At 41.9% G+C, this 11,918-nt stretch overlaps 4 protein-coding genes across 4 annotated transcripts; 1 reads left to right on the top strand and 3 right to left on the bottom strand.

The window, feature by feature from the left end:
* Positions 1-762: 762 nt before the first annotated feature.
* Positions 763-2,761, bottom strand: nudt7 (nudix (nucleoside diphosphate linked moiety X)-type motif 7). The gene is made up of 3 exons (XM_067234519.1): positions 2,378-2,761; positions 2,107-2,265; positions 763-1,961 (listed from the first exon to the last, which is right to left on the bottom strand). The coding sequence occupies exons 1-3, from the start codon at positions 2,531-2,533 to the stop codon at positions 1,611-1,613; spliced, it is 666 nt and encodes a 221-aa protein (XP_067090620.1). The 5' UTR covers positions 2,534-2,761; the 3' UTR covers positions 763-1,610.
* Positions 2,762-3,002: 241 nt separating this feature from the next.
* hprt1l (hypoxanthine phosphoribosyltransferase 1, like) lies at positions 3,003-7,723 on the bottom strand. The gene is made up of 9 exons (XM_067234389.1): positions 7,267-7,723; positions 6,792-6,898; positions 6,288-6,471; positions 6,083-6,148; positions 5,918-5,935; positions 5,699-5,781; positions 5,344-5,390; positions 4,526-4,602; positions 3,003-3,595 (listed from the first exon to the last, which is right to left on the bottom strand). Exons 1-9 carry the CDS (start codon positions 7,282-7,284, stop codon positions 3,548-3,550), a joined length of 648 nt encoding a protein of 215 aa, XP_067090490.1. The 5' UTR covers positions 7,285-7,723; the 3' UTR covers positions 3,003-3,547.
* Positions 7,724-7,906: 183 nt separating this feature from the next.
* Positions 7,907-10,408, bottom strand: LOC136941742 (26S proteasome non-ATPase regulatory subunit 7-like). Its single transcript, XM_067234317.1, has 8 exons — positions 10,304-10,408; positions 9,892-9,983; positions 9,685-9,777; positions 9,478-9,575; positions 9,178-9,258; positions 8,907-8,998; positions 8,573-8,771; positions 7,907-8,487 (listed from the first exon to the last, which is right to left on the bottom strand). The coding sequence occupies exons 1-8, from the start codon at positions 10,375-10,377 to the stop codon at positions 8,239-8,241; spliced, it is 978 nt and encodes a 325-aa protein (XP_067090418.1). The 5' UTR covers positions 10,378-10,408; the 3' UTR covers positions 7,907-8,238.
* Positions 10,369-11,678, top strand: dynlrb2 (dynein light chain roadblock-type 2). Its single transcript, XM_067234318.1, has 4 exons — positions 10,369-10,532; positions 10,818-10,893; positions 11,083-11,250; positions 11,432-11,678. Exons 1-4 carry the CDS (start codon positions 10,530-10,532, stop codon positions 11,473-11,475), a joined length of 291 nt encoding a protein of 96 aa, XP_067090419.1. The 5' UTR covers positions 10,369-10,529; the 3' UTR covers positions 11,476-11,678.
* The last annotated feature ends 240 nt before the right edge of the window (positions 11,679-11,918 follow it).

The raw sequence follows: 11,918 nt of genomic DNA, 5'->3' as shown, positions 1-11,918 counted from the left end.
AATTCATAAGAGCAGACGAAACATTTCAATTTTATACACCTGTAAAATACTTGGTCTTGTTATGATAGTGATGTCTAGTTTCATGTTTAAACCGTACAAAAATGACAGTTGAGATCAACGTCAGCTCAAATGGCAACTTCTATATTTAACTACCATCCGAAAATGTTTTTGATTGCATAATGGCACACGTATGTTCTGTCTTTGTTATGTAAATATACAAATGTGTATTTAAATGTGAAGTATACTGCAGGGGTGTCTTGGAGTTGTTGGTTTTGCTTTCAGCAGAACTTTTTGTGCCTTGATGACTAAACCATTGCTGTGTAAGTTAATGTCTGTCATTGCTGTCTTTAGTGTTGTAGAGCTTCACAACCTTAGCTTGCCTAACCCCTGTCATGTCTAGCCCAACCTGCCTAGCTGTTGCCTACCTAGCATAAATCTTAACCTGCCTAGTCCATGACCCCAAGTTTGAACCCAGCGACCACCTGTGTGTTGGGACAGGTAAAGACTTCCTCCCTCAGTGGGTTGGAAACCTGTCAACAAAGAACCGCCATCAACCATGTCAGCTGTCTCGGTGTCTGCCTCTTGAGATTTAAGGGAAAAGGGAAGAAAGAGGGTGTGGATGTGCTAGTTGTTCTCCACTATCGTTGCTCGTGGAAAAGCATGACTAGAGAAACATAGTTGACCCTTCTTGTCGCCATCAGCGTGAGCTTTCAGGGTGATATCTGCTCTCTCACTCGTCTGCATCAGAGGGCAGCAGTGGACCGATGTCTGGAGACCAAGCTTTATTATCCAACCTGGAGAAACCTCCATCTAGGAACATCCCTTCATGACACATATGAACATGTACAATACATAGCAGATAGTATGTAGACACTGCTCAGTACACAGACATGTGCTTATTGAACTCCTCATTCCTAAACCACTCCATTAATATGGAGTTGGTTTCTATAACTGCCTTCACTTTTCTGGGAAGGCTTTCCAATACATATTGGAATATTGATGTGGGAAGAGCTTCCATTCAGCTACCAGAGCATGAAGGAGGTTGGGCACTGATGTTGGGTGATTAGACCTGGCTTGCAGATGATGTTAGATGGAACATGATGTATCCCAACTGCATATTAATGTCCATGGTTTTGGAGTGGGATGTCCAACAAGCTCATATAGGTGTTAGTCATATGTCCACATACGTTTGGCTATATGGTGTATTTTGCCTTTGTCTGGACATTTGTATATTATATTTCTGTAATCCTGCTGCTACATTAAACAATTAATAAAGATATCAACGTATTTTGCTGCTTTAAAAATATATATATACAGTATATATATATATTCTTATTTATATCAGAAGTTTTTTCTAAATCTTCTAAATATGTAAAACCTGATTTGATTATATATAGAAAAAAATGCATAATGACTAATGATGAGACTTTAAAATGTGTAAGTATGTCAGTTAAAGAGAATAGAATCAGTAAGAACCCTTAACTGGGAATTTGTGCAAGACAGGCCAAAAATAGCTTCAAGTTTAGGAGGGATACTAGATATAAGCATGCATTCGTCTTTAGGTTGTAGGCAGAACCACTATGCTTACATCCAGGAAAAACAGAAAATAATCATAGTTTATTGATCCTCTTGTTCAGATTATGTTGGAAGAAAGTTATTGGGTTGTCAGAGTCAAACCCCGCATCAAATTCTGGCTTGTTCCGGAGGGCCAGGCTGGCCACTAGGATGGCCAGCATCGCGGTGAGGCCCCAGACCTGGTAGGAGATGCCAGACTTGGGGTCCTGGTACAGGAAGCTGTGCAGCGGGGTGCTCAGGCCAGTGGGGTTGTAGGCAGAGTGGGCCCCCGCTTTGGTGAAGAACTCCAGAGGGACTGTGAACACGGCACTGACCTCCGCCGGGTTTGGACGAGGGGCAAACGACTCGTCTATGAAGCCCACCACCGGGACAACCAGAAGACCCCTCTGCAGGGGGAGGAGAGAGGGGAGACTTCTGAACAAAACCATATGATTGGTGAACGTGAATTACCGGAACATCAATATCATTCTAAATAGCCTGTGAGCATCCTTCAAATAAGTGTGTGTGCTAACAAGCTTTCAACATCTGTACCTGGTTCATCACAGGGAACAGTGAGCAGACTACCTCCACCTGGTCAGGTGGGAGGCCTATCTCCTCCTCTGCCTCCCTCAAAGCGGTGGCCACGTCATCTCGGTCGCCGGGATCCCGCTTACCCCCCGGAAAACACACTTCGCCGGCATTGCTCCTCAGCTGCAGCAAAAGAGGGAGATTAGCTTCACCTCGATTCATTGTCTTGGCTGAGGAATGGTATGCACAAATAAACACATCCAGACACACAGAGTAAGGTATCTATCATGCTGACCTCTAAAGAACGAAGTGTCATCAACACGTGTAGTTCTCCATCTCTCTGGAAGAGGGGTATCAACACAGCCGCTTTGGGCAGAACCGGCAAATATGAATATTTGCTCCCGATTTCATATCGTTTCAAAATGATAATCGTTTTTTCTTTAATGTCCATTCTCTTGCTCTTCTAGCCAAAGTGAGAATACTTAATTGAAAGACCTTAGTGATGCCAAAACAAACGTTGTATTGCGACCTTCACTCGACCAGAATACAACCATTATATACGGTACATTGTGTACTGTATCCTCGATCTATACGTCAATGAGGAGCTAACCATATTTCTATTTGTTTAACTACGAATGGTAGATTATCTACTTTAGCTTCCGCGTTTTGCAGCGACAGGTCCCACCAGTAGGCGTCATGGCATCGCGGTTGTGTCTACATCGAATGTACCCAAAGGACGGTTAAGGCGGAAGTTACAAAAGTCAGAACGTTGGCGAGGAGAATTAGACCAGAGATCAAACCATCATCCCTTTTGCAGCCATCCGGTTTTGGGATTATCATCTGCCCTTAAACAAGTTGGTATGAGTGTGTCGTGAAGGTTATGACCTCATGGTGTCGCATAAAAAAAAACGCCAATGATGTAACAATAATACATTTATTATTGCTGTACATTTCTAATTAGAGAAAACATCTTTAACTTCTAAGCTTTAAATATTAAATAAATATTTTACAGTACATTCCAAGTCAGTCATTGCATGGCATACAGAACAAGGAGGGAAACAGCATAGTATAGTTCCAACAGTACTTACATATATTGTACTGGCACTTAACTGAGAAATTCTTAAACATACAGAACTGAAAACCTGTGGAATATTGAATATTAGAAGTAGCAAAAACAATGAATATATATCAATAACACAAATAAGACAATCTCACAGGCATAATTTCAATTTCAATTTACAGAATCAAACAAAGATGTAATAAATTAAAACAGCAGAAAAAACTCTAAATACCATCTAACTTAAACTTCAAGTCGTCCCATATTTGATTTTATAAAGTGAACAAACATTCCATGTGTTCTTATTTTGGAGGCTTCTCATGTAAATATGAATGTAAAGATGTCAATATGATTCAGCTAACCCTAACCCTAGGAAGCTGAGGGAAGTTCCAGTGTCCTGGTCTCCCGTCACACACGGTACTTCTCCTTGGCCTGCTCATTCAGAACACAGATGTGCTGCAGAGACAAGTAGAAAGAGACCAGCAGACACACAGAGTAAAGAGAGTTGTCACAGATCAAGTACTCATCAACAATGTTTTTTAACTTTTCAAAACTGTTTTGGGGAAATATTTTTTTCGAAAATATTTGTTCAACCTTTTTTCTCTTTTTTTTCCACCAGTACAGCACCAATCTGACTCAACATTTTGGTCAGATTTAAAAATCTTTTTGTCCAAAAAAAATTTGTCACAATTTTTTGGTCCAAATTTTTTGGTCAAATTTTTGGGTCAAAATATTTATTTCACAATATTTTTTTCACCATATTTTTTTCCCAAAAATTTTTTCACCATTTTGTTTTCACAATTTTTTTTTCTAAATTTTTGTTTCTAAATTTTGTTTTCTAAATAATTTGTTCTAAATTATTTTTTCTAAAAAAAAAATTCGAAATTTTTTTTTATAATTTTTTTTTTATAAAAATTTTTTTATAAAATTTTTTTTATAGATTTTTTTTTATATTTTTTTTTTTATAATTTTTTTTTTATAAATTTTTTTTTATAAATTTTTTTTTATAAATTTTTTTTTATAAATTTTTTTTTATAAATTTTTTTTTCTGATTTTTTTTTTCAAAATCTTAAAAAAAAAAAAAAAAACATTCTCATTGTTGCCTTTGATAGCCAGGATATAATGACAATAAATAATATGCCACCAATGCAGATTAAAACTGAAATTACGAGCCTGGCTTGAAAATTTAAGAAGTAGAAAGTACAGATATTTGTGTAAAACAACAGGGTACCAGAAAATACTACTTAACTTCCCACCTCTGGTTGTCAGCAGAGAGATACAGTAGAGAGAGATACAGTAGAGAGAGATACAGTAGAGAGAGATACAGAGAGAGAGAGAGAGAGAGAGAGAGAGATTGTCAGGAACAGGGAGATCCAGCCTACTCACACTGAGGTCTCTAAAGTACTCGTTGTAATCCAAAGCGTAGCCGACCAGGAAGGCATCAGGGACCTCGAACCCGATGTCTGAGAAAGAAGCACAGTGACAGCCACACACAACACACACACGGCATGTATGATTAGGCTATGCTAAATCTGTCTAATAGTCATGCTAAGAACTGAGTTTCAAGGATATGCGGGGCTGAGCGGTTAGGGAATCGGGCTAGTCATCTGAAGGTTGTCAGTTCGATTCCCTGCCGTGCATAATGACGTTGTGTCCTTGGGCAAGGCACTTCACCTTACTTGCCTCGGGGGAATGTCCCTGTACTTACTGTAAGTCGCTCTGGATAAGAGCGTCTGCTAAATGACTAAAAATGTCAATGTAAATTTAAAATATCCCAGCATTCACCATGTCCAACTGATGATGACAGACAGAGCATCTCTTAATGCATCAGTGTTGTTATGTAACACCACTGTGCATCCTGATAGGCTTTTAACTATGAATTTCTGTCGGGACCTGCTCCTGTAGAGCAGGTCAACACACACACACACCAGGTGGCCTGCCGGGGTACAACCTTTAAGAGATTATCCAAGACCAACCTAAAAGCATTACATAACCGCTAGCAGTTTCAGTGTGCGGGTCAGAACGTGTGTACTAGACTGCAGTACGGTGTCCTTCTACACCAAGCAGATTGTCAGATTATGTGGGTTAATCTCATGTGAAAACACAACTGTATGTAATACTCCCAACTACAAACATCCTTTCAAAGACTGGATCTCTTTCTAGTGGTGGAATAACAGAACAGTGTGATGAAGGGTCATACTCACAGTCAGGCCTGTACCCTGAGCTCTTTGGTGTTCTCTTCACAAGAAGGCTGTCACAACAGAGACAGAAAACACTTAGCCCTCACTGCGTCCATTAGATTTTCTTGAAATCACCTTTCTCACAGCCTCATTTTCAGCCTCAGCTCAGAGAATCACTTTCACCCAACAGGGATGTCTGTGTGGTAGATTAACTCTTAAGCTGCTCTCAGTCACGTAACATCTCAATCAGTTTTAGAGGTGAGTGGAAGGGAAGCCGGTGTGCTTGGAGAGGAGCAGGGAGATGCTTGGGGCTGAAGCACTTGAGTGTTTTAGGCCCAAACAGACCTGTGATGTGCAGTATGTGTCAGCTGGTTCTTACCTAACTACTTTAACCATCTTTGGATTATATTGAGCGAGCAGTGCAAGCAGAGTCTGCATCGTCCTCCCAGTCTCCACAATGTCCTACAGGGGAAAGGAAACACACAAGATGGCTGCCATTTATATGAAAGCCTGTGGGTGAAGCAAAAGGGCTGCTTTTCCCAACCACCCCCGCCCCCGGGTTTAATGTGTTAACAAGGACCATAGGTTCAGGTCTTACCTCAACTATCAAAATATTCTGTGAAGAAATGGGCAGAGAGACAGAGAGAAAGGATCAATACTCAATAAAACATCTAAAAGCCATGAGACACAAACAGAAAACTCCTGGGACATGGAGACACCTCAAGCTACACTTGCAGGTGTCCTCCAGGACAGTGGAGCTCACCTTGCCTGTCAGAGAGGACAGCTCGTCCCCTCCGATGACTTTGACACTGTTAGTCGACTGATCATTCTGTGTGGGGGTGGGGGGGGGGGGGGGGAGAGAGGGAGATATCAGGTGGTTAGGTTCAAAATAACCTGTACACAACTGTCCCTACATATAAACATGTGACATGTGTTGCTGTCGGTGGTGATGGGTTAGGTAAGCTCACACAGTAACTCTTCAGCCTGATGAAGTCCACTGTCAGGGGGAGGGAGGTGTTGCTGTTCTGGTTCAGAGACTTGATGTAGTCCAGCAGGTCGGCAAAGAACTTGTAACCGCCCTTAAGAACGCACAGAGCCACGATATGGTGGCCCCCCATGTCCCTGATGATGTCACGGGCCAGACGCTCAGTCCTTAGTTGGGGACAAGACCAGGGACAATCTAGATGAGACTGAGAGTTATCAGGGATAGGCATTGTTGAACTACAGTCTGCCCTTGGTCAAAGTGCATAATGGGTACATTCTAAATCATGCAATCTCAGCTTCTTCTTTCTCCAATCACATTCCCATACACTCCTCATTATAATGGGTGCGTGTTCAGTGATTTGAGAAACAAATGTGTGGTCATGGTGCCATTCAAGCTCGGCAACCACAAATAACAAATGGTGCGTGTGTGTGTGTCTGTTTATGTGTGTTACAAAGCTACACAATAAAGAGTGTCTCGTTAGACATACCTATCCATAATCAATCCATGGGGAATGATGACCCTTTCTAAATCCTCCTCATAATGTTTAGGGACACAGAACAGGTCTAACCCGTGACCCTTCTCGTCGTCTGCAATCTGAAATACAAAACCCAACAAATATAAATCTCTTCTATGCGAATCATGTTCGGCACAGAACCGAATTAGAGAAGCATCAATCAAATACTCTCCGATTGCTTTTCAGCCACCTGTTTCCTAAGCAGCTATAGTGGCTTCTTAACCTTGCCTTCTGCGACTGAGAGCGACACAAAACGGTTTATTATGTTTTACTTGGGAGAACACATTTTGTGCCCCTATTGATACTACCCTGCCAAGCAAGAAGATTCAGACACACTCACCAAGAGGTGGGGATAAACTCGAGATACGCTTTAGACAAGTGTTGCAATCAAAACAAATGATCTGCTGAGACCGCCGAACAGCTAACTACCACAACGATGTCGCCTTACCTGAAGATAAGAAGCCATGATCTTGATTGCCGCTTTCTACTCACGATGATAGTGGAGGACACATGCTCATGTCCAGGGAAACGTTTGATGGAGTCCGCCGTCTGTGCTTCCAGCGATTTCCTGTCTACTGTACTTTACCGTGGGCGGTACATGCTATGCACCATCAACGGGTTTAAACCTTTACGTCACAATCCATTTTACCCTCCCAATAATCTGATTTACCCGACGCAACCTGATTTTCAGACAAACTGTCTGCAGCACATTCTACTATACTAATATTTGCTACGATATTTCCTCATTTGGTTTCCGAAGCCAACAAAAATGATAATAAAGCTACGCTGGAATTTTTGTTTATAAAAGTATTTAAATCTGTAGCTGTTTTATCGGTATGCCCGGGCTGGTTATCTGCATCGCGTCAAAATGCTCTTGCCTTCCTTTCCAAAAGATTCTAAAAGGCGGGGCTGTAAGAGTCATATGCCACTTGCACTTGGCGGAACCTCATTCTGCGCTTTCATTTCTCAAATATACCGTGCGTCATAGCAAAACTAAGACAGCGTGTGTAACTGCTTTCAATAAAGCATAAAACGTATTAGTTTATCGAAAATAAAAATAAAAACACATTCGGAAAATGGAAATGAAATATTTATTATCCCACTTTAATGACTGACACAAAAATCGAATTCCTCTCCATCATACAAAACTCCCTAACCCCCCCCCCCCCAGGCACCATTATGTACAACTGCAGGCTCCAACATGGGGAGACTTAACATGTTCTCACAGTGGGGATCACAAAAGCCTGTTCTCTCCCTCAGGACACATAGGAACACCAGGCCACATATCAGATGACCCCTATTCCCCAGATACAGCCCTACTTTCAGATAGACCCACATACAGAAATGTGGCTCTGTCTAAATGTAGCACATGGCCCAGTAGAATATGATCTGAGCCAAAAAAACTGGAGAAAGAAAAAACTCATTTTTTCTTCTTCTCGTCTTTCTTAGATGACGAATCACCCTTCTCCTCTTTCTCTTTCTTATCCTCCTTCTCCTTCTTCTCCTTCTTGCTCTCTTCCTTCTCCTGGCCCTCCTTCCTCTCTGCATCCCTGTTGGAGATCTTGTTGTTGATGAGGTTGTGGAGGGCCACCACAGAGCGGATCAGGGAGGCAAGGTAGACCACCAGCATCTGGTCGTTGGTCTTCAGGTAGAAGGCTTTGGTAAACTCCTACAGACAACACAGCATGGGGGAGTCAGCAGGGTTAGTGGTTCAAAACCACAATGTAAAAATATCTCTGTCTCCTGTCCCATACCAGCAGGTTGACATCAGGAAGCAGGTTGAAGACATCCTGCAGCTGGTAGATGATGTGATGGTTGATGGGCAGTTTGCCTGCCACCACCCTCTCCAGATAGGCTCTGATGTCCAGGAGCTTACAGTGGAGACCCTTAAGGCCATGCACCTGGTTGGTGATGCGCTGGGACAGAGTGCCCACTGTCGTGTCCTTGATGTCTCTGAGGAGAAGCAGGAAGAGCACAGCAGAGGTCAGGAAGGGGCAGGACACAACTACAGTCACACAGAGTCCAGCTCAGACAGTGTGTGTGTGTGTGTGTCTGGGCCATGGGGTCCAGTTGAGAGGTCATACATACCTGAGCAGGTGCTCCACACCAACTTCCTCTGCCTCTTCTGCACCTATCTCACTGGTCACATGTTCAAACGTCTTAGAAGTGGGCGTGCCATCCTGAGAGAACAGAACAAGAAGTGTTGCATGTAAACAGCAATCATTTCTTTATTCACACCTACATACAAATGATGTCTTAACATTTAAAACATTGGTACTGCATTGATCACAGGGTTGAAAGGGCAAGGTTGGGGTCTGAACTACAGGATCAGAGGGGAGGCTGGGGCTCTTCCACCTACATCATGTATCTCCTCCACAGAGAAGTACGCCTCGGTAGGCAGGCCCAGGTCCTTGGGCTTTACATCGATGATGACCAACACCTGACAGGGAAAGAAAGACAACATCGTGTTTCATAAAACCATCTTGATGGACCAGATTAGGTTCCCACACCTTTTTCAACATCAAATTTAATGTTTTTTCATTAACACTTCCAAGGTTCATGTCCCTTTATCAAAAACTTTGAATCCCTTATTTTACCTTTCTATATTTCACAAACTTTCAAAAATGTTCAATGACCATGGGCCAGAAGAATCACTCACCGAGTTGGTGCAGTACTGCTTGATAAGTTCGTTTATGGCGATGTCATTCTTGTGTAGTTTTGGACCTGTATGGTACCAGCCCACGATCCGTTCTCTTGCTGCATAAAGAGTCAGGGAGAATGTTAGTCTAGCCTAGACTATGCCAGAGAGGAGACCACGAGCCGTTCTCCAACCTATGATGCTGAATGGATGAGGGCATCCACTCACCATTGACTTTCTTAAACATCCCATACATGTTCTCCAGATAGTCATGATCCAGGAACCACACCGAGTCGTCCTTGTCATCTTCATCAAATGGTACTGAAGGCAATAACGATAACGTCATTCTGGTTGTCATCCTTAACCTTGCAGGACAGTAGACTGTGGAATTGACGTCCGTCCCCCAAATAATTATAAACGTGAAATTGGACTCACCTGCAAAGCTGTTTGAAACATCAAGAACTTTCTTGTGCCAGGAACCGAGAAGGACGCCCACAACTCGTTTTTGGTTACCCACCTTTCCTATTCTGTAAAACGATTACAGTAATAATACTTAATCTTGCTATTTTAAGTCATTTCAGGTCACCAGCTTTACCAATTCTGCTATTCACGTAGTGCCAGCTACCGTTAGCTAGCTAGTTAGCAGAAGAGCTAAGATTGGGCAAAATAAGCTAAAAAAGATTGGTTTCTGACTCAGCAATTAGCTACTCAGCTAGCTGCTTGTTGTAGCAGAGTAGCTAGACAACTTGGTCAGGCCTGCACTGTCTGCAACGTCAAATTGTTTAACAAAAGGTACGATCTAATGAAGCAAAATGTGAAGACATATAAACAGACTTAAACTGTGTACCTGTTAAAATGATCCACCACGCTAAGCAACACCAATGGGTGAACAACCACATTTTCTACTGCTATCTCCGGCATTTTAAATGCTACGATGACACCAGACGCAACAACGGTCAGAACTACTTCCTGTCAAATTAAGGCAGCTACTTCCGTTTCCCCTGGCAACAGCAGCACAATACTGCTCGAGTAAAAGACCAACAACATTTACAGCTGGCTTTCTAACTGGAAATATGGTAAAATGACTCAACATTTTGAATAACTTTTAGCTAGGTACTCACAAGACTGGGTCACTGATTGCAAGTATATGTTTAGGAAATGTAAATGCATGGTAGCTGCTAGAGCTACCTACTAGAACAGTACCTTAACTAAACTGCAGGACACTCACTGTACACTGTGTTTCTTTTTTTGTATCAGCAACACATATTTATTGGATGATGTGACGTGGATGAGAATTTGTGAAGATATAATTACATTGAGTCATCTGGATAATAGTGTTTCTCCCACAATTAATTTTGCAGGCAGAAGTTGAAGAGACACTGAAAAGAATCCAAACCCACAAAGGCGTAATTGGAACCATAGTTGTCAATGCGGAAGGTGAGGAAAAAAACAAGATTAATTGTTAGCGGACAGTACGAGTCACATTACACACTACATATTCTTATCGCAAACATAAATTATATTAAAAGGCTACTTAGATTTAATGCTAATGTCCTATTGTCGGGGACATGCACATGGTGTCATATGTTAACGTTATTTTGTGACGCTGATGCCTGTCTTTCCCAGGTATCCCAATCAGAACCACGTTAGATAACTCCACCACAGTCCAGTACGCGGGGCTTCTACACCAGCTCACTGTGAAAGCCAGGAGCACTGTTCGAGACATCGACCCACAAAACGACCTCACTTTCTTACGCGTCCGTTCCAAGAAGCATGAGATCATGGTGGCACCAGGTAAGTGAAGCTCTAATTAGGCTATATAGTTTACATGGTGCAAACTATGGAAATCAAGAATTATTGAATTCAGATGACCAATTTAATTGCATCAGACCATGCAGTTTATAAGTCTATTCAACCCATTGTTCAGTGAACGTTGTAGCCTAATGGTTTCTAATGTTCTCTTCTCCCCCATCAGACAAGGAGTACTTGTTGATAGTCATTCAGAACCCGAGTGAATAGCGTCCTCGTGACTCCGGCCCAGGGCGTGAACACAAAGTTACATCCAGCCACAATGTGGGTTGTGTACCAGTCCTAATACTGCTGTCTACTCTGTAACCATCCTTACATTTGTAGTAATGTTGCCTTGTGCTAGATAGTTCCTGTCCTCCCTGTCTCAATGTGACTGACAATTCATCCCTTTATTAAATTTAAATTAAAATGCCATAGCCATGTGTTTTGTGCGTTTATTGACTACAAATGCAGATTGATGGAAATCACAAATTTCTTACACCATAAATATTAGAGTAATTATTGTGTGGTATTGGAGCCAATGAAAGCCAACATTCAATCTTAACAGTTGGTGACACATTTCTAGTTGTCGATATAAAAAGTCCTTACATACCTACCTCTGCCATTTCAATGAACACACAATTGTAAAGCAGATTGTAATGTTTTTGCTTGAC

This window comes from Osmerus mordax, chromosome 4 (assembly GCF_038355195.1).
Source record: "Osmerus mordax isolate fOsmMor3 chromosome 4, fOsmMor3.pri, whole genome shotgun sequence".
Lineage (NCBI taxonomy): Eukaryota > Metazoa > Chordata > Actinopteri > Osmeriformes > Osmeridae > Osmerus > Osmerus mordax.
The sequence above is the reverse complement of the archived record's forward strand: the minus strand, read 5'-3'. Positions and strand labels throughout refer to the sequence as shown.